The sequence below is a fragment of the Peromyscus leucopus genome, unplaced genomic scaffold (genome assembly GCF_004664715.2).
Source record: "Peromyscus leucopus breed LL Stock unplaced genomic scaffold, UCI_PerLeu_2.1 scaffold_244, whole genome shotgun sequence".
Lineage (NCBI taxonomy): Eukaryota > Metazoa > Chordata > Mammalia > Rodentia > Cricetidae > Peromyscus > Peromyscus leucopus.
In genome coordinates this window covers 296,737-319,457 of record NW_023505117.1, presented here as the reverse complement: position 1 = coordinate 319,457, position 22,721 = coordinate 296,737, and the positions used below count along the sequence as shown (strand labels likewise).

At 44.8% G+C, this 22,721-nt stretch overlaps 1 protein-coding gene across 1 annotated transcript in view; it reads right to left on the bottom strand.

Moving 5' to 3' along the window:
- Positions 1-22,721, bottom strand: part of LOC114693872 (guanylate cyclase soluble subunit beta-2-like) — a 92,305-nt gene that overhangs the window by 51,567 nt on the left and 18,017 nt on the right. The window contains 1 exon segment of the mRNA XM_028870430.1: positions 11,189-11,283. Coding sequence (XP_028726263.1) covers positions 11,189-11,283 — 95 coding nt within the window.

Below are 22,721 nucleotides of genomic sequence, written 5' to 3'. Positions count from 1 at the left end.
CCGTCTCTCCTCTCTCTCTCTCTCTCTCTCTCTCTCTCTCTCTCTCTCTCTCTCTCTCTCTCTCTCTCTCCTCTCTCTCTCTCTCGCTCTCTCCCTCTTTAAGGACATTATAGACCAGTTGGAGTATTTTTGCTAATGTCTACAGGACAGATGATGGAATTGTCTCAGCACTCACTTCCTGAATTCAATACTTGTACTTTCCTTAGAGAATTTTTTAGGGACAAAGAGGTTATTTTATCTGTGACAATCCAGAGGCTGTGCAGATCCAGGCTCAGAGAGGGGTAGAGATGTTCGCATGTTGGGAGGGAGCAGGCATGAGGGTAAATGAGGCATTTTGGGTACTATTCTTATAAACTTGTCATAGCGTTGCACGTATGCCAAAGTAAAAAGGTTTAGCTGATAACCCTAAAAGAACCTGAGGAGATCGTGTGCAAGAAGACCACAAAGAACATGGGTCACATGCGGCTAGATCCACACTCTTTAAGGTTTCATATCTCTATAAATGGAATGTTGTCGTCCCATCTTAAAATGTCTTCATCTTGTTAGAGACTCATGCTGAAATATTTATGAATAGAATTATAGGAAACCTGAGACTTGTTTTGAGACATTCCAGCAAAAAAAAAAAACAAAACCAGAAAATGGTGGAGGGATCCAGATGTGAAATAAAATTGGCAAAACCATTTAATTAGAGAAATTGGGTAAAAGACATGTAGGCTTCAGTCTACCAGTCTTTCTGTTTTTGTGGATGTATTAAATACCTATTAAAAAGTGTTTTTTTTTAATGAAAGATTTCTTTTTCCTTTTTTTGTTCTTTTTAAGACAGGGTTTCTCTGTGTAACAGCTCTCTTTCTAAACCAGGCTGGCCTCGAACTCACAGAGATCCACCTGCCTCTCTCCTGAGTGCTGGGATTAAAGGCATGGGCCACCATGCCTGGCTAAGGATGAAAGATTTCTTTGTTAGCAGCAAAATACCTGCTATGAAGCATCTATGCTTGGCCTCCCCAAGAGGTGTGGAGCGCTTAAATGGGATCTAAAATTCGATGTTGTATGAACTTGGGCGATCTGACTTAACAAGCTTAGCTCTTCTGTGCTGCCCAGAAGTATTTACTTCTTGCAGAGTTACAGCTGTGGGAATTGGAAAATAGAGGTGAACTGTCCAGGGCTAGGGGAGAAAGGCCACCTGCTGAAGTCTGGGTGAGGGCTGCAATGAAGTTTCTACCTTCTGGACTTCATCTCTCAACAAAGGGCAGACTCCGACTCACGACCCCTGCCCTCACCTCATCATCCAAGATAGAGGCATCAGGACCTATTCCTTATCGCTGTCCCCAGCGGTTACCCAGAGAAGCATGTGCAGATCCATGGGACAGGGACGTACTCTACAACTTGCAAAGGTCTCCATTCAAGATAAGAGCTTCTGTTCACAGTGGGAAGCATTGGCTGTCTGAGAAAAGCCATTCACAGAACTACTCTTCTTGTTTCCCTGTGCAGTGGACAGTGGTTAATGTGGAGACTCGTAACTGCCAAAGCGCAAGAGAATAAGGGTCATTAGAGTGCTCAGCCCAGAATTAGACACGGGTATCGTTCTCCCATCCGTAAGGCTCAGGACCGTCTGGGAAGGTAGTCAGAGTCTGGGGAGGACCAAGACAAAAACAGAGTCCTCTGGCATGACCAGACTGTTGATACTGATGACCTCACAGCAGGTGTGCTTGCCCGTATAACATCAAGCCAGTCAAGCATGGAGAAGGAGGAGAGATCATTAGTCCTCATCCCTAACTGAGGAGCTGTGGACCGTCGATGGTTTGTCGGGAGGGAGAATCAGTTTCCTTAGCCGTGTGGCTCCTGGTAGCTCTACCATGCTCCGGGGAATGGCCACAAATGGGATTTAATGGCTTGTTTGAAGAATAAAACAAATGGGAGTGAGCTGGGGGATGGGTAGGAGGTGAAGGTAGGTCTTGGGTTGGGGGGAAAGAGTCGGGGCATGAAATTCTCAAGGAATTAATAAAAAACTTTTTTTAAAGAATATACTCTTCTAGAATGATATCACTCGGGTCAGGCTTGGATAAAAACGTGGGGCAGAGTTTGGTGAACAGGAGAACGAGACACAGCTATGCAGGGCCGAGATGTGCTCTGAGGGAGGAGAGGGCTGGTATAAAGATTCGGAAGGAAATGCATTTGGGCATCCAGAAAAGAAGCAGCTGAGAAGCAGTTGAAGGTAGCCCAGCAGGACAGCTCTGCAGGGAGGAAGCATTTGGGCTAAACTGGAAGATGCATCCCTGCCTGCTCCTCATCCGTCCTTGGCAAGCAGAGCCTAACCAGGGCCCAGAGCACAGGGCAAGTGGCTACCGAGCGGTGGCGGAGGTGGGGAGAAAGGATGTATTCTGCCGAGTACCAACTTGGCTTCATTATTTGAATTCATCCCTTGGACAGTCTCTGATGTCATAGGTGTCACTGCTGTTTTACCAATGAGGAACTGACCTAGGTTCATCCTTAGGAGTCACAGAACCAAAGGCCAGCCGCCCCCCCTCCCCCCGTCTGACTCCTAAATGCACGCATACCGGGACAGTGTGGATGTCTCCTCCAGCCTGAGAGATTCTGCACTGGCCTTGGGATATTGAGACCCTAGTTCAGGTCTCCATCTTCTGTTGGCTGTGCACCCTGGGTTGCATGTCTGGGTTCTGGCTTTGTACCATTTTCGTCTTAAGTTTTGCACTGGTACTTTTATTTTGAAGCGAGTTCAGGGAAGGGCTGTTGACATTTGCCGATAGCTAACTTGAAATGCAGTTTACTCTGGGTTTCTTAGCAGACAATGTCTAGACAGGCACAGCTGTGCCAAGTGGCTGGTGGGTGTTGTTGTGCATTTTTTACTTCAGGTCACTAATAACCTACATGCACGCTAAGTAGGCACTTACTCTTACAGTGATTCCTTGTCCAGTGCTCAACCTGCCATCTGGTCCCATCCTGATTTCTCTAATTAGACAGCAGAGTTATGCAGTTCAGAGACTTGTGGAAGAGTTCCAATAATCAAGGCAGGGGGATGGCATGCTAGAGGCCACTTGGAAGGCAAAGCACTGGCTGGTGGGGATAAAACATGCTTGTCTCTTTGTCAAAGGAAGGACTCGGTCTCAACTGACCAGCATATTTTATTAAACGTGAAATGCCTGTCCTGGCTGGGCCTCACTCTGCCTGACTCAGGGCAGTTGTGCAAATAGAGGGAAGCTGCAAGTTTCCCATAGCACCATGATTCCAAATCATGTGTTTGTGTTTGTTTTGGAAATAGAGGGGTGTGTGTGTGTGTGTGTGTGTGTGTGTGTGTGTGTGTGTGTTTGGAGGTAAAGGCCAGAGGTCTCTCAATGAACCTGAACCTCTTTGGTAGGCCAGCCAGGCTGGTCAGTGAGTGCCTGGAATCAGACCATCTCAATCTCCACTGGGATTATAGCCTCATGTGGCCATGCTAACCTTTACTTGGGTCCTAGGGACCCAAGTTCAAATGTTCACCCTTGTACAGCAAGTATTTTACTTCCCAGCCCCTGTGTATTGGGATTTCATGATCCCAACATTTTCTTTGTGTAATGTACCTGTCATGCTTACCTTTCTTTTGAAATGTGAGCCAATGGCTTTTCTAGAGATAACAAGGAGACAAAATTTTTGATAGTCAAAGTGAGTCAAACAGAAATCATTGTGGTAAAGGCTGGCTTTGGGTTGGAAGGGACATGGTCATATCCACACATGGGCCTACAAACTTGTTGCTGCCTCTAAATGTGTTGGTTGGGTTGGAAACAGGACCAGGACAGGTGTGTGATGGCATCTCCCCACTGAAACTGCTGCCACATTGAAGATTGTTCTCCAGAATCGTCACCAAATGCACAGGCCGAGTGTTCTACAGCATCATTACAAAAACACACAAGGGTGAGAACAGATGTCCAGAGTGTTGATTTCTGAAGATCTAGAAACTTGTTAGAGTTTTTAATCTATGAGGGCACCTGTAACAACATGCCATAGACATGTCTTTAACCACAGAACTTTATTTTCGGACGGTGGTGAAGGCAGCAAAATGCTAACCTGAATGGTTTCTGGTGAGGGCTCTTCCTGACTCATGAATGGCTGCTTTCCTTCTCTGTCCTCACAGGAAGAAGGAACAGGGTGAGCCTCTGGTATCACTTCTTAGTGGGGCCACTTTACATCTAAACCTATTTATTTTCCAAATACCATCACCCTGTCAGCACCTCAAGAAGGAAATTTTGTCAGGACAGTTCAATCCCAGCAGCTCTTAGCTAAACTCAGATTTTTTTTTTTTTAACCTTCAAAACCAAGTGAATTGTCGGAAATCCATTCTCTAGACTATGAAACTGTAGACTTTTTCTCTAAAAAAGGAACTTGTGAATACCTTAAGAATCATCATCCATGTGGATTTCATTGGGACAACTCAATTCTAACAATATACCACAAAAGATGTGTAGATAATACGTAAACAAAAGGGCATGGCTGTGTTTCAATAAGACATTATTTACAGAACCAGATAGGGACCCAGATTTGCCCGTGAGCTGCACTGCAGACAGTTTCCTGACCACGGGCCAAAGGACTCAGAGCATTATTATTAATTTTTAACCACAGCCACTTGAAGTGAACAGCAAAGCCTGTCTCTACTTTTAAGAGATGTCAGTGATGGACCCTGCCTTTCTTTTGAAGTTCAACACTCAGTCACATTTGCTGAGGTCACTAAGCATTTTGCACACTGACTGCTTCATGGCTTACAGTGGCTTTGTGATTTCATGAATATTCCCCACCACCTCCAGAGGTGTTGTTCTTTCCTGAGTAGAAAAATCAGCTCTCAAGGAAACTCTCACTAAAGTCAGACAGACGATCGGGCAGAACTGAATCAACCATCAGGCTCCAGAATGTTCCCCTTTAGCAGAGAATGGAAAAACCAAGTGAAGGCTGTTTCCTCCTTGCCAAGACTCCCAAAATAAGCCTAACAAGATAACTTGACTTCAGCATACAACCCCAGCCTTTTCTGTCCTTTAATAGTTGAAGCTCTGTCAGACTCCAGCTTTTCAGGCAATAGTCACGTCTCACCGCACACTTCTCACCTAGCATCATCCTGTGTCTTTTCTGGAGAGAACAGGACTACTTAGAGAAGAGGGAGCATTTGGAAAGGGCTGAATTTGCCCATGTTGGAGGGGGGGACGACAACTGGCCTCCATCTGGAATCTCAGAGCTGCAGAACTGTCCTTCTTAGAAGGGTAGCATTGGGACTTTGTCTGGGCACGGGGAGCTTCGCATGATGGGCTGCCCAACCCAGTTGATGCATCATATAATCCCTATACCTAAGGCTCAGGAAACATTGCAGAAGATTCTAGTAGCCAGAGAACATCATCTGCTTTGAGGCAGTGCCTTCTAAGTATGACAGGGAAGCTGGACCCAGGAAATCTCCACAACATCTGTGTAATGACAACACCAGTTGACAAGCTAAGGTGGATGGGGGAAATTTCACAAGGCCCCCGCTCCTAGATGAAGATTGACAGGCAATCCATGACTACTAAGGAGGGCAGATCAGTTTTCTCCAGGGACAAACCCACTGATAGGCTATCCAATCCCAAGTGGTGAGCCCTAAATATGTTTGCCTGAGCAACACCAAATGGACTCAATAGGGTGTATGTAATAAGTAAAGGAGAAGAGGCCGTGAGTCTGAGAGAGAATGGGAGGGATACAGAAACGGCTGGAGAGGGCATGGAGTGGAAATGAGGAAACCTTAAAAACTTAAATATGGCCGGGCGGTGGTGGCGCACGCCTTTAATCCCAGCACTCGGAGGCAGAGCCAGGTGGATCTCTGTGAGTTCGAGGCCAGCCTGGGCTACCAAGTGAGTCCCAGGAAAGGCGCAAAGCTACACAAGAGAAACCCTGTCTCGAAAAAAAAAAAAAAAAAAAAAAAAAAAAAAAAAAAAAAAAAAAACTTAAATATTTAAATTTTAAAAATGGATAACTAACTACCCCAAAAAAACAAGAATGTGACCATATGACTTGGGAAAGGATACTTTATGGTGATATTATGTTCCCCAAAATATTGTGCACCCTAATAAACTTATCTGGGGTCAGAGACAGAACAGCCACTAGACAGACATAGAGGCCAGAAAATGGTGGCACACACACCTTTAATCCTAGCCTTCTGGAGGCCAAGAGCCATCCGGATCTCTGTGAGTTTAAAGCCACACTGGGAACAGCTAGGCATGGTGATTCACGCCTTTAATCCCAGGAAGTGAGCCTTTAATCCCAGGAAGTGATGGGAGAAAGCAAAAAGGTACATAAGGCGTAAGGACCAGGAACTAGTCTGGTTAAGCTTTTAGGCTTTTGAGCAGCAGTTCAGCTGAGACCCATTGGAATGAGGACACAGAGGCTTCCAGTCTGAGGAAACAGGATCAGCTGAGGAATTGGCAAGGTGAGGAAACTGTAGCTTGTTCTGCTTCTCTGATCTTCCAGCATCCACCCCAATATCTGGCACCAGGTTTGTTTTTATTAATAAGACCATCTGAAGCCGGGCGGTGGTGGCGCACGCCTTTAATCCAGCACTCGGGAGGCAGAGCCAGGCGGATCTCTGTGAGTTCGAGGCCAGCCTGGGCTACCAAGTGAGTTCCAGGAAAGGCGCAAAGCTACACAGAGAAACCCTGTCTCGAAAAACCAAAAAAAAAAAAAAAAAAAGACCATCTGAGATTCCTGCTATATCATTTCATAGCACAATCATGCATTTAAAGTTTTTCTTTCATGTTTTTTAGATTAATGCAGAAGATATTAGACATCATTATGACATTTTCCTGTGTTTTAGGGGGTTCCCCTCTCTCTTATTTCCAGACCCCTTAAGGAAGCAATGTCTAAGCTGGACAGGGTGGCTAATGCCTAAAGTCTTACTACGTCAGAGGCTAAGCCAAGAGGATCACCATGAGTTCAAGGCCAGCCTGTGCTATGGTGTGAGACCATTACCCCCCCCCCTTAAAATAAACAAACAACACAGTGACAAAATCTAGAAACTCCCCTTAGCAGGTGTGTCAAAGGTGGCTGAGAGGAGCGGGAGTACTGTTGTGTGTCAAGTAAGGTGCCATGGGTAGCAGAATGGAGGCCAAAGGTCAGGTTCCCAGCATCCCATCCTCACTGAAAAGAGTGCCTGCCCTGAACCAAGACTCCATGGAGAAAGGCTGCTGCCACCTGCACTGACAAGGTGTACCCATAAACCTGCCCTGCAACTGGCTGTGATTGCTGGTAGTCTGCAGAGGCCTGGAGCTATGAAAGGAAGGGAACACCAGTGGCTTTGGGAGGGTTCTGAGAGTACGTCTGCTCGAAGTCTGAGTTCGGGAAGCTGAAGGAAGGACCGTTCCCTCATTCCACTCCCATGTGATAGCTCCAGTCTTAGCCCAACCTTGTCTCGTCCTAGCAGGAGATGCAGAGAGCAAGTGGCCAGGGTTTGTCTAGATTCCTCCCAGCTCTGGGCACCACACCTCTGGCTCCTGTATGTCTCTGTGACCAGCACAGACCAGACAGTCTGATGAACCAGTGGAGGGGACACAGAGGACGGAAGCAGGAGGGAACTCTGCCTCACACACACCCTTCCTTCCCTCTCCTGGCTTGACAGAGGATTTCAACCTCTCGCTGATGCAGATCCCCAGCAGGAGCTGTGCCCAGGAGATGCTCTTGAACACGAGAAGAGATGCCAATCAAACTGCCACGTGCAAGTCAAGGAAAGAGCCTTCTATCAGTTCTAGGTGCTGAGCTAAAGCTGTCAGCCCGGTTTATCTTTAAGGTTCATTCCATATTTATTCAAAGTCTGTTTGAAGCCTTTTCATATACTCTGTGTTTTAAGGGAAAGAATTTTTTTTAAATAATTGTCTCAGTGTTTTTCTTTGACAAATTTACCCGTGAATATGCATCAATTTGGCTATCCTCACCTCCACCACTTATCTCCCTCCGCCCTCATCAACTGCCCTCCTCAATCCCTTTCTTATAGTCCTGTGTTTTTGTGTTTTGTCTTGTGAGCTGCTGAGTTTCACAAAGGCCTCCTGTGGGTTTTAAACCACCCTAGTGGGCTCCCCCTGTGACCTCTCCATCAGAATCTCTCAGTAGCCAATAGTTGTACAAGGTGAGGTATGGGTTCCCCTGAGTCCCTCCCTGACTCAGGCTTGGCCAGTGACAGGCCCAGTCTTGTGGAAATTCAGTGCAGGTAATATAACTGCTGTGAGGTCACAAGGGCAATGACTGTCCAGACCACTCTTTCTTAGTCCTTCTCTTTACTTCTGGCCCTCACATTCTTTCTGCCTCAACCCTTGTAATCAAAGTTGTTTTTTTTTGTTTGTTTTTTTTTTTTTTTTTAAGATTCAAAAGAGGTAGAGAAGGATACGGTCAATAAGGCAAAGCGACAGCCTACAGAATGGGAAAAGATCTTCACCAACCCCACACCTGACAAAGAACTGATATCTAGAATATATAAGGAACTCAAGAAATTAGACATCAAAACGACCAACAGTCCAATTTAAGAAATGGGCTATAGAACTAAACAGAGAATTCTCAACAGAGGAAACTGTCGTACACTTAAGTCCTTAAGATTCTAGTTTCTTCTTTGGGCACCCAAAGGCTCAATGAAACTGGCCCCAAACCACAGGCCCTGCTGTTTGGTCAAGCTACACAGGAACCAGTCTGAAGGCTCTGAGTGGCAGGATCTATATAACCAGACACTTGTGACAATTCTGTGCTGAGTGGCAGGGTACTGGGCACAGATGCTGATGTTTCTGCCCATAGATGGCCCTAAATGCTGTCTCACATCCTCAGGGACCCACAGTGTGAGGAAAGGGTGGATGGACAGAGGAAAGAATGGGTTCTTTTTGAGTCATTCTGTGCTGGATGCCACACTGGAAATTTTACAGGCACTATCTCATACCTTGAAACAAAACCAGAGAGTAGATGGTGCTCTTTTTCTATGACCAACTAGAAAATTGTGGCTGTTTAATTAACCTGTCTTACATCTTTACTTTTTTCCTTTTTCCAGACAGAGTTTCCCTGTGTAGCTCTGACTGTCCTGAAACTCACTCTGTAGACCAGGCTGGCCTCGGGATGGAAGGCGTGGACCACCACCTTCTGGCTTGCCTTACACCTTTAAATTAGAGGCAAAGCTAACACTTTCTTTTGTCCTGTACTCTCCCTCCCAGAGTGGGGGTGGAGCACACAGGTAATTAGAATAAAAAGTCCCTTGCTGATGTGTGTCCATAGGAGAAATCATCCTGTGAGGCATGTGCCGTGTAGGCAGGACCATCCACATGAGCTCCTCCAGTTGTGATCCTGCCACATTCAAGCAGATGGGCAAAATGATCCAGGCAGAGTATGGAGCAGAGGAGGGCCACTGGCATAGTACACAGAGCTCTGATAACTCCCAGATAAACACAGATGGAGTTGACACAATGGGTTCTCAATGTTGCTTCTAGACGACGTCCAGTGGTGGTAGGGATGGATCACTTTTCAAAGGTGTCACACCACCTGACAAATCCCAACATCAAGGTCAAACATGTTGATCATGCGGATGATAAAACTAAAATCCAAGTGGGAAATCTAGGGCTGCCCGTATTGGAAGGATCAACAGGACATCTGGGTTAAACAGTACCCTGCAAATTCACATCTACAAGGAACCCACAGATGTTAACCTTATTTGGAAAATGAGTTGTGGCAGATGTACTCAAGGTCATAAAGAAGAGTCATTTAGGAGTGATCCTAAATCTAATCTGATTGGTGGTGTCCTTATGAGAAGGAGAGGTTAAGACATAGAGAAGAAGTAGCTGTCTGACTGGGGTTATATTGTCACAGGCCCAAACTCCTGCGGCCACCAGAAGTGGAAAGAGGAGGGTCTGTTCCCCTAGTGTCCCCAGAGACAGCACTGTACTGCCAGCAACTTGGTTTCCAACCTGTCACCCCTGTACAATGACAGAACAAATTGCTATTTTTTTTAAACCACTCAGTTTATGATGCGATGCAGTTGGTCCCCATTATTTGCTATTTTTAACTACCTGCTAAAAGAGGGAGGCCCTAAACTCAGCCTAGAGCTGTCAAGGTCAGTGCAAGACCTGAGAAGAGGGATGGAAATTTTGTAACATCCTATCCTGGTTAGGTTTTCGTCAGCTTGACACATGCTAGAGTCACTGGAAAGGAAGACCTCAGTTGAGGAGTTGCCCCTCTCAGATCAGCCTGTGGGTGTGTCTGTGGGGGCATTTTCTTGATTGATGGCTGATGAGGGAGGGCCCAGCCCACTGTAGATGGTGTCACCCCTGGGCAGAGGATCCGGGGTTGTATAAGAAAGCAGCCTGAGCAAATCATGAGAAGCGAGCTAGGAAGCAGTGTTCCTCTGAAGTTGGGGTGTGCAAGGCAGAGAAACTTTTCCTTTTCCAAGTTCCTAGGTAAGATGAACAAGGTGGTGTCATGTGCATGTTTCAGATCTCTTGAACACATAACCTCACGATAGTCCAGGTTCACATTTTTTCTGGTTTTGTTGGTGATCCTCTTGTTTAAAATGCTCAAGTGTACTGTCAACGAGCTCTCTAATGTCCCTGAGCACAAGAAAGCGTTTTATTAGCTCTTTTCAGACACAATGTTATAATGAAATTGGTTGTGAGTTTAGTGGGTTTCTTTAAATATTTTATTTTATTTTAATTATGAGTATATGAGTATCCCTGTGTGACTATATGCATGTGAGCTCATTGCAATAGGAGACCAAAAGAGGGTGTTAGACCCTCCAGAGCCAGAGTCGTGACCCCAATGTGCACATTGGCATTGGAACCCAGAGCTGGGATTGTAAGTCCCAGTGTGGGTGCAGGAACTGAACTTGGTCCCTTAGCAAAAATATTATACACCCTTAATGGCCGAACCAATGTCAATGAATCATGTGTGTGTGTGTGTGTGTGTGTGTGTGTGTGTGTGTGTGTGTGTGTGTGTTTAAACAGAAGCCAACATAAATAACATTATACATTGATTGCTCATCAGAAATTGTGACTAAAGACTCAGAAACTGAGGCCTGTGTTTCCCCTAGGAGCCAAAAGCCAGTATTTACTACTTCATTGTCGGCAACGACTTCATAGCAGAACAACTGTACGTGAGGAGAAGCAACCGTGGTGTTCTGTTTTTTATAACAGTCTTAAGAAACCCAAGCAAGCCTTTTTGGACTTACCCAGAACCTTGCAGGCTTCTTGGATGAGCTTAATGGTGATGACGTCATCATACACGGTGTAGGTCATGAAGGCATCTTGCACTTCTGCAGAAGCCCTGGAAGATGCATCAAGGGTGGTTGAGCACTGGTCCTCTGGAGCTCAGTCCCAGGACAATCGCTGATGCAGCAATGTATGGTACAGCAAGGTCTGCATTCAGGGTCTTGAACAATGTGACTGTGTGGGTGTGGACTCCTGCTGAGACCATCCTCTAGACCCCAGCTTGAGCCTGAATAGACTCTGCATCTTCAACTTAGCTAAAGATGATTAGTCTACCCACCACTATCCCATGCTGGACTCCTTGACGGTGGCTACCGCTATTTGTCCCTTATTTCTGAATCCCAGAAAATGCTGCTGGACCTGGCACACACATTTTGAGGATCCTCAAACAGACAAGGGGTACTTGTGCCTGCAGCTGAGTCTCTGGATTTTCTTCTGCCTATAGGATTCCTGGTTTTGGTCCAATGGTTTCTGAGAATTATCACATGTGGCTATAACAGATGAGGAGGCTGGGGCAGACGTGGAGTGCCACAAACCCTCACCACTGCCACCCCAAATGGGGTATTCTCCACTGTGTTGGAGTGGCCTCTCTACTCATGCCACAGGGTGCCCTTTTGAACCAGAAAATAATAGGCAAGAACCTAATTGAGATGATGCATTGCCATAATCTCGGATGAAGGCACTAAGGGAGGTGATGTGAATCCTGGGCCCTTGGAGTGTGATCTGTGTGGCTGAGGCTGTCCCCATCTCACCTCCAGTTCACCGTCCAGGTCACACAGACTCTTCTTTCCTGCAGGCTGAACTGATAATACTGTAGCATTGAATGTTTTTCTGGATTTATGTACATGCTGCATGTGGCTGGGGTGGCAGACTTGCTGACTGCTAGGACCTGCAGCCCTGTTCTGGGTCTCTAACTCTGCATGCAGCAGTCACTATGGCCACTGCACACTGGAACACAAATCTTTCAAACTGCCTTCGGGAAACAGTATGCTGGCCAATAGTTTTTTTTGTTTGTTTGTTTGTTTTGTTTTTTTGTTTTGTTTTGTTTTTTGTTTTTTTTTAATAAACAAATTGACATTTTAAGCGAGATGGATGAACTTCTGCTAAGAAGGGAAAGACAACAGCAGGAGCCCACCCCGCCCCCACCCCGCCCCTCAGGGAGACCAGGACTTTAGAGAGCAAGTGATGAGAGGCAGAAAGAGGATACTCATGTAACATGAATGTCAGTCATGCAGGGCTCACCTCCACACATGCAGGGCTCATCTCCACACATACAGGGCTCACCTCTATACACTGAGGGCTCACCTTCACACATGCAAAGGTCCGTCTACACACACACACACACACACACACACACACACACACACAACAACACACAGAGGGGGGGCTCACCTCCACAGTTAAAGTCCATTGACTTAATTGATACTACCTTAGAACATCTAGGGTTCCTCATTAGTGAATAATACCTAGTGTTATCCAAACTATCTATGCAGCCAGGGCTGGCTGTCTGGATCAGAATAATTTGAGGAGGGGAAAAATGCACGCAGGCTCTTGAGTCTTATCTTTTAACCACTTGCCTCTTGTTCCTCAAAGTTGAGAAATTGCTGCTCCCCAATGCTTTCTAGATTCAATCCAGAAAAGAGAGAGGCAACAAATGGTAGCCCTTACATTATTCAAGTGATGTCACAGTTTGTTAGAGTCCAGGGTGAGTCATAAATGTCACAGGAGAAATGAGAAGCTCTTCAAGGCAAGTCTAGGGCCAAGGAAATGGCATGGATTTAAGCAAAGGGAAGCCATTCTTTCAAGAGCCCCTTACAGCAATGAAGTGTGTCTACAGCTGTTCTGAGGGCACTGATGCCACAGTGACGGTCACTTTCAGGACAGGCACTGATGCCATGACCTTAGGAGCCCAGTTAGCCAGTTTTCCACTAGAACATCATTTCCGCTTGAGAGAACCATTGAGAGGTGAATGAATTATATCACTTGGACTTAGCTATTTGGCAGATATAAAAACAAAAGAAATAAGTGTTACTTTCCTCCAAATCCACTCCAGCATTTATATTCTTCTTCTTTTTAAAAATCTTATCCATTATGACTGGGGTAGGACAAAATTTCCAAGTAGCTGGTTAGTTAGCAGTAGAAGTTGGTGTGAAGATTCTTCAGAAAGCTAGAAATATATCTACCACATGATCTGGTCATATCACTCTTGGGCATATGCCTAAAGGACTCTATATCTTTCTATAGAATACCTGCTCATCTATATTACCCTAGTCACAAAAACCCTGAAATGGAAACACTCTAGATGTTCATCAACTGATGAATGAATAATGAAAATGGAGTGTTATTCTACTGTTAAGAAAAATGCAATTATGAAGTTTACAAGTGAATGGATGGAGCTGGAATAGTCATCCAGAGTGAGGCAACCCAGACCAGAAAGACAAATGTTGAATGTTGCATTTGTTGATGTTAGCTTTGAATCTCCAGATATGTGCATTCCATTTAGAACAGGAAATTAATAACAAGACATGGGGATGGGGGCTTTCAAGAGAGGGGAGATAGAATGAAGTGGTATAAGGTTTAAAGAGGAATTCCATTGAACAGGAAGGGTTAAACCAGGGTAGGGCATGGGAATTTGGGATAGAGAAAAATACAAGAAGGGATAACAACCAAAGAAATTTGAAAGAGTCACAAGGAAACCTATTATCATAGGAGATTCTCAAATACATACATACATACATTAAAAAAATGTTTAAATGAAGCTACTGTACTCTACCCTGCAGGCCTAAATAAAAACCCCAGTGCCAGGAATGGGTTATCTGTTTTGCAGTTTGTGGTGGTATTGTGTTCCCCAAAATATTGTATACCCTAATAAACTTATATGGGTCAGAGAACAGAACAGCCACTAGATATAGAGGCCAGAAAATAAAGGCACACATGCCTTTAATCCTAGCACTCCAGAGGCAGAGATCTGCCTGGATCTCTGTGAGTTCAAGGCCACACTGGAAACACCCAGGCATGGTGACTCACACCTTTAATCCCAGAAGTGATGGCAGAAAGCAGAAAGGTATATAGGTGTGAGGACCAGGAACTAGCGCTGGCTAAGTTTTTAGGCTTTTGAGCAGCAGTTCAGCTGAGATCCATTTGGATGAGAACTCAGAGGCTTCCAGTCTGAGAAAACAGGATCAGCTGAGGAATTGGCAAGGTGAGGAAGCTGTGGCTTGTTCTGCTTCTCTGATCTTCCAGTGTTGACCCCAGTACATGGCTCCAGGTCTGTTTTTATTAATAAGAACTTCTAAGAATATGTGCTACCGCAGTTCTTTACCAACAAGGTCCTATTGACCCAGAAACATTATAGGTTACTGCCAATGCTCCAGAACTTGGTGGCAAAACTCTATTGCTGAAGAAACTGCATGCTTGAGTCATAGAACATGGCAAAATCAAGCTGGTACACACCTGGAAGCTTCATCTCTGCTGGTGCTAGGCATGCTATCAGAGAAGAAACTAATCATCAGTTCTACCCAGCTATGAGCCCTGTGAGCTAAAATAATGATTGACCTAGCAAGATACACCCACTACTATAATAGTGGCAAGAACATCATGGGAGGAACCAACCATTCTCTGCTTGGATTTAAGAACGGCTCCAAAGAAGAAACCCATGTCTGGTACTATTACCAAAACAGGAGCCCATAGCTAGACAAATTGTGGACCTTAGGGAAGAACCTACTACTATTCTACTAAATGGACAAGGTATTAAACTGACTTCTACTCACTTATTGTTATGTCCACAGATTAATGTATCTTCCAACCCTTTTCTGAGAAGCTTTCATTTGCAGTAGATGACTAATATAAGAGACCTACAACTGATCAAGGTACAGAGACTAAAAGATAGCTGAATTCTCTGCTCTAAATGGAACATTTATATAACACCCTCCTTCCAAGGCTCAAGGATCATTGTGGAAGAAGAGACAGAAAGATCAAGGGAGCTAGCGGTGGTGGATGGTTACAGCAAAAGGGTTTTCTGGACTCACCAGGGCAGATGTAAGTAGGAACTTAACATCAATTGTGATAGTATGAGAAAGCTCAAGTCAGACAAAATCCCAGCATGGAGAGGGGAGGTGACGAGGAGTCTACCCCGGCTCAGGAGCCAGTGCAGCTGCTGCCAAGAGCAGAAGAGTTAGCTCAGTCTAAAGGGGTGGCCGTGGAGGGTCTAGCCCGCTTTAGTGGAAGGACACAGATCAGAGTATACATAGGCAGTGCAAACTGGACTTGATGGCTTTTTTTTTAAGACAACACAAAGTCCTGGTAAAGAAGGAGGGAGTGGAACTGAGAGGAGATGGGGGAGGGAGTGAGCATGATGAAATCACATTGCACAACATTCTCATATAACTACTAAAAGATGAGGGGAGGAGAGAGGGAGAGAGTACAAAGCTAGCATGTCACTTCAAGGAACAAACTGCTGCCCGGGATGAAACGGACGTGCTCCAGGAATGGTGGCGGTCTGGGAAATCCTCCAGACTGCCGTGTTCTTTGAGCTGATGGATAGATAGATGTAGTTTTCAAATAGAATGGTGAAGATATCAATAATATGAATATCTGCACCTTCGTGAGCAACCCTGCCCAGTGATTAATGGAAACAGAAAAAAATGAGGGCAAAGTCAAGTGTGGACCTGGGCAATTCTATTGAGACACTTTGAAGGTCATTGTGTGGTTTTGTGACTGACCTTGAGTAGACGCCACTTGTCCAGTATCTATGAGCCTTAAAAGAAAAGTAGAGACAGCTCAGAAGGTAAAGTGCTTCCTGTGTAGGCATACAGGAAGGTGTCTAGTCAAGGAGCTTTAGACTCAAAAATGCCTGTTTTGTCTTTTGTAAATTCACCCCCAATATAGTCTTATTAAACAAAACTATCTCTCAAGCCTTACTTTTGATGGTTCTTGTTATGTATAAAAATTCAACCTTACATACAGTATTATAAAATGAACTACACTTTTAGATTTTCCCACCCTCAGCTGTTTTGATCTGATGTTTTTGGAAGCTGAGTTCCCCAGCTGAAATGCTCTGGCCGCATTGATGTCAAACCCTTCTTTGGCCTGTGGCTTGAGGCAGCTGGATGAGGCACAAATACATTCTTAGCCAGGAAGGAGGAAGGAAACCCCACTCCCAGATCAAAGTCCAGAGAGAGCAGCGGCTTCATGCAGCTCTCTTTCCCTGGACTTCATTCAGAGAAAACTAGAGGACTGTGGAGAAGGGGGCTCCGGTCAAAAAGGGAAGGGGAGAGTTGATGGGATGAAGACCCTTCAAAAGGGGGAGGAATGGGAGCCATTTGCTGTCTATGGCTCAGATGGGGTGTGTGTGTGTGTGTGTGTGTGTGGTGTGTGTGTGTATGCACACATTCGTGCACACTTGTTCACTCTAGTTTCATTCTGAGGCTGTAACAAACACCGTAACCAAGAGCAATTTAGAAGAAGACGGGGCTTTTCTCAGTTTACAGGTCACATTCCATCACTGAGTCAGGGCAGCAATTCAAGCAGAAAATTGGAGGCAAGAGCCACCAAGGAAATGCAATGTTGGCTCACTCACAGGCTCAGTCAGGCTAAGCTCACTTTCTCCTATAGCCTGTGCAGGGAATGATGCTGCCATCAGTGGGCTGGATCTCTTACATCAATTAACAGCCAAAAAAATTTTACCACTGGCATGCCCACAAGCCGGTATGATTTAGGCAGTCCCCCAATTGTGTCTCTCTTCTCAGGTGACTCGAGGCTGTGTCAGGGTAATTGTTAAAGCTGAATTAAGACAGGGCATTTCTTGATTTTTGATGGGGAAAATCCCAATAAACCCCCTGTAAATGGAAAGATATCATTAAATCCCCTAATACATTCGATGTACCCAACCTACAGATTATTACAGATTAGCCAAGCCTAGTTTAAATGTGCTCAGAACACTTGCTTGGCCTACAGTTGGGCAGGCCTAACACAAGGCTTGTTTCACAATAAGATGAAATTATTACATGCATTTCCCTGCAGAACACAGCATCTCTGTAAAAAGAACTTCTCCACTTTGCTCTAACCTGCCTACCTGATGTTTCTACCAGTGTATTTGAAACTGTCTTGACTTACGACTTTCTTTTGTTCTGTAACTTAAAACCTGATGAATCTGTTACTATACTAGGTTATAGTATTCAGGGCAACCTGAATGGTAATCACTCATATTTGACTTCAGAATAAGCTACTTCTTAATTGCTTCTTGAGGTGAGATCTGTGTATTTGTTTGGCAATAGGTTTGGGACATCTATGTTTGAAAGGATGCTGCGTAAATGCTGGGATGCTTGGCATTCTTCCTATTTAGCAGCGCAAGCCCTAGGATGCACAGGCAGGGATTATGGAACATTTAAGTCTCAGAGCTCTTGGGGATTCTGATGAATACTATATACCCCCCCCAGAAATACGTAGATACCTGTGTACATGAATACTTGACAGATGACTTCAGAGAGCTCCAAAGCTCTCTCTTAGTATATCCATGAGCTCCTGCTTAAGAGCCTCAGATACAGAAAAGTCCTTGTAGTCCCATTTCACACTCCTTTCCTAAACCTGATGGTTTTGAGCTCAAAGCCATCTGTCCACCTGCTGTTTCATTTGATCACCATCTTCCATTCTAATAACTTAAAGCCAACACATCACCATCTCTGTGCATTTGTCTCTATTGTAGGAAGCATCTGCCAGTCACTGAGGCTGTGCTATCACATCTCTTAAGCCCTGCCTTGACAAGTCTGTCTAGTAGACATGCATGACTCCTAACCAAGTCAGACCCATTAAACCTCTGTCTCAGCCATCAGGAACAAGGATATATGGAAGACTGAGCAGTCAGATGATGGTGACCTCTTGAGTCTAAAGCATGGTTCTCAGCCTGTGGGTTGTGACCCCTTGGGAGGCATTGAATAACCCTTTCACATCACATGTCAGATATCCTGCATATCGGGTATTTACATTATGACTCATAACAGTGGCAAAGTTAGAGTTATGAAGTAGCAATAAAAATAATTTTATAGTTGGGGTACCACAACATGAGGAACCACATTAAAGGGTTGCAGTATTAGGAAGATTGAGAATCACTGGGTCTAAAGAGAAACATAGAAAAGTTTGAAGAAAGAAAAGTAAGAGGCATGCAGAGAGAGGCAGGAACATGTGTTCAGAGAGCCCACTGTCTTCTATTTTCTTAGCCCCTAGGATCCCCTGGATGTCTGAACCGACCTCTTTAACTATAGCTCATAAAATAGATGGCTGATCCTTGCAAGCAAGATCTTAAAGTGCCAAGAGATGTTAACCGCCTCACTTGATTATGCTCCTAGGTGTTCCTAAGTTGGATGAGGAAAGGGCTGTACCAGGGCCTCAGACCTTAGCACAACTGACTCCATGATGGAAGTACCATTCAGGCCGTAAAACTCAGCATGTAGACAGCATCACCTGTCAAAACTAAAACGAAGACCTAATCCTTCAAAGTCCACAGTTATGGGAAGGTCTCTAAATTAACTAACCTTGCTTTGGTTTCTATAGTTCTGGTTCTGGCTAACTGTTTTTGTTAACCGAAGTATGTCAACCCAGAACATGGGTTTTGGTGCTTAAAAACTCACCCTGAGAAAGGCTTGGTGCTACACTGGGATTCTGAACACCCATTGTAGTCCTTGGCCAGCTAATAAAGACTTTCTATTGGTTAAAGCCATGTTGCAGCAGTCTTCTCTGGTGGAGACCCACAACAAGGGCCATCTGTCCTCTTTACTTGTGAGTGGGTGTAAAGAGGCTCAGGGGGTGAGTAACCCATGCTCACTAGAAAGAAGTGTCAGTGCCTTTCTGTCTTCTACCCATGTAGATGCTCTGCTCCTCAAACCTTCTCTCCTTTACCTTCTACAGACAGCACATTGTGTGATACTCCAGTCACACTGGTTGTTTTCCATCAAGTTCAGCTCGCCCAGACTTTTGACACTTGCTGTTTCCGCTTCTGGAGTACACACACTTCCCTGACCCAGGCTGGCTCCCTCCTTCCAGATCATAGGTTGCTCTACTAGAGACTGTTTCTAACCCCCACGTGGAGACATGTGTCTTTCATCAGTCTCTTTCAAATGCTCTACGTTTGCACAGCTCTTTGAGCAATCTGAAAAGTTTTCACTTATGTACTTGTTTGCTTTCTGATCCTCACACTAGAATCCCTTCCCTGACACAGCCCTGTGTCTTCTCATCACTACCCTCCCAATGCAGTAGCTCTGCCCAGCACGTGCTAGGAGCTGAAAAAGCAAGCTGGGCAATTGGTGGCACATGCCTTTAATCCCAGCACTTGGGAGGCAGAGGCAGGAGGATCTTTGTGAGTTCAAGGTCAGCATGGGCTACAGAGTGAGTCCCAGGAAAGGCACAAAGCTACACAGAGAAACCCTGTTTCGAAAAACAAAAACAAAACAAACAAAAAAAAGCAGTTGAATAAGCACACCTGCCTAGTGAGGAAAGTGGCCCCACCCAATCAGCCAGTGAGCAGACTGTGCAGTGTGGAGGCGAAGCTCATCCCAAAGGCCCTACTCTTCCCAGCCATTAGTTGCCTCCACTGTTGATGTTGAAGCCAGGAGGTTACAAAAGGGGGCTCAGAATTAGAAACCTATAAATCTAGACTATAGGAAAACAAAATCAGCAAGGCGAGTGGAGGAGGACACACATCTGTTTCTGATTATTTCATATAAAATAAAATCTATGTCATAACGTCTGCAGACATAGTTCACTTTGCCTAATCATTTCTTCTAAGTTTTGTATGGGAATTGATGGCTTTTTTTCCCCCTTTCAGCAAAAATTCTGCTTTAAAAGCACTAGGGAATTTGTTGTTTGAAACATAGCCCAAAGTAGATCCTTTGGCACAGCAAATAATCTTGGCTTTGTTTCAATTTATGTTTATAAGCTGACATTGTCTGTACTATGGAGTTCTTTTTAATAGTATTCCCTAAATGAATCTAGTTTCATAGCTAGCGTGCTCTATTGGTAGACCTTACTCTTGGCTTTAGCGTCTAATTAGCGCTGACCGTGTGAACACATCCTCAATCTTCTAGATTAAGCAAACACTCAAGCTAAAACCTGGTGACACAAACCCAAACATTATCTTGCTAGGTCTCTGCTCCTGGTGGTGTTTTCTTATCCCCCTGCACACTTGTGCTCTGTTTTGGTCATCTTTCTCATTGCTGTGGCCAGATGCCCAGCAAGATGTACTTATCTTGATCATAGTTTAAAAGACGACAGTTCACCCTAGCAGGAAGGCACGGCAGTAGGAGCTCACTCACATTTGGTGAATCAGGACGCAGAGGGAGATGGAGATGTGCAGGCCACGTGTCCCTCTCCCCCTTTTGATTTGTTCATTGCCTCTAGCCCAGGGAACAGTACCACCATATTCACTGTGTGTTTTCTATTGGTTAATCCTCTCTGGAACTCACCTCACAGATACACCCAGGAGTGTGCCTCAGTCATGCCCTAATGCATTTTACATTAATACAATTCAAGCTGCCAATCAACTAGTTACCCTCTGCTCTTCTGCATCTAGTCCAACACTGATGGCTGTCCATTCTGTATTGGGACAATGGTTCTCAGTATCCCATGGACGTGGACCTAGGACATCTTGCTTCCCGAATTCCAGATCTATAAGGTAAGGTCTATGCAGATGGCGAAATCGACTGGGTGACTGATCTATTGGATTCACTAGCCCCGTGGTGTTCCCACAGCACCAGACATAGCGACGAGGTCAGTAAATGCACATTCACAGAGATGCCCTCTGCTCTCACCCAGAGACATGACACAGATTAGGAGAGGACGCTTTGCCATCACAAACTTCGCTTTCTGTAGTTAGTGGGACTAGTCGGCCTGTTTACTGTACAGCCTCCAATAAGGAAGGGCCTTTCTGGAACTTGGTTTCCTTCTTAGGGAAGAGAAGCAACAAACTGCTTTACAGCCTTCATGTTAGCTTTGATGAAAAGGTGTGTGACTCAAAGTAGGTCCTCCGTGGAGGAAGGGTGTTCCCTCCTGTGTTCTCACCACTTATCCTCCAAGACGTGGAGGCTGCAAACAAAGGCTCACTCACCCAGGCAGTACTCCCCAGGGAAGGTCCCCAAAGGAGCCTTAAATGCAGATGCTGGGACTGGAGAGGTGGCTCAGCAGTTAAGAACCCCTGCTTCTCCTTGAGGGAACCCAGGATTGGTTTCCAACACCCGCATTGGAAAGCTCACAGCCACCTATGGTCCCAACTTCAGGGATCAAATAACCTTTTCTTGGCTTCTATAGGTGACCACAACGCATGTACTCACCTCCACCCACAGGAGAAGGCAAAACTGATATTTTTGTCCTGGCCCAGCCTCTGACTTGCAGTTTGGTGCCAACCAAGTCACTTGACCTCTCCAAGACTCAGGGTTTCTGTTTTGTTTTAAAGTGAAGAGATTTTGACTAAATGATTGCTATGGTTTGGGTCTGGAATATCCTTCAAACTCTCCAGTGAAGGCAACCACAGAGCTCAGGGTGCAGGCTTGGCCTGCCTCCACCTCAGTTTCGCCCATGCTTGTAGGTAACTTACTCCCTCCTCAGTTCTACTTTATTTGAAACCAGAGGTAGACAGAAAACTTTCATTGAACATTTTAGGTTTGTTTAAATAAAAAACAATAAAAAACTATTAAAATTAAGAAATAGAAAATGGGAAATTTGGCTCATAGATATTGAGAGAAAAAAATCTAAATTCAATGATTACTTGTTTTGAACTTTCTCTTACATTTTTGTTTGGTTGCGTGATTTATCTGGTAGTTATATTAATTTTGTTTGTTTCTTTGGTCTTTTTAACCTAATAGCATCACACAACTTGACAGTTCACCTCATAGACTTTGCGACCATCATATGCAATGGTACAAATTTTGTCATTCCATTTGCTGGTGGATTTGTTTTTGACACCCGAAGAACTTAATTTTTAATTTATTTTATATATAAATATAAGGCGATGTCATATCTTTCCTCACATGTGCATATGTGTGATGTAGGACAAGATAATATACTTTTCAAAGGACATATTTCCACAAGCTGGCTTCCGGCGTCAAAGCATGCGCTCATCTTCGTCACTTTGGGTTCACGGGGCTGCACTGGCAGTCCATGCCAATGGGCAAGTCCCCGTTTTTCTGCTTCTTAACCAGAATTGGCTATTACCGTGTAAAATTTTTGGAGATTTCGTAAACAAAGCCGTGCCTAATCGTCTTAATTTACCTGTTATTGATTAACCGAGGAAGCCAATCACCTTCCATACGTTTGCTCTCATTTCTCGTCTAGAGGACTAGGTGATTTCCGAGACCCTTTGGACCCCAATCTGTAACACCGGAAGGTGTGGGCCAGGAAGATTACAGAAATCAAATGAGGGACTATTTGGAGATGTAAATGGCACAGTTAAGAAAAAAAAAAAACTGCTGGATGAAGTCAGGAAGGGAAAAACTAAGAATTATCTAAAGA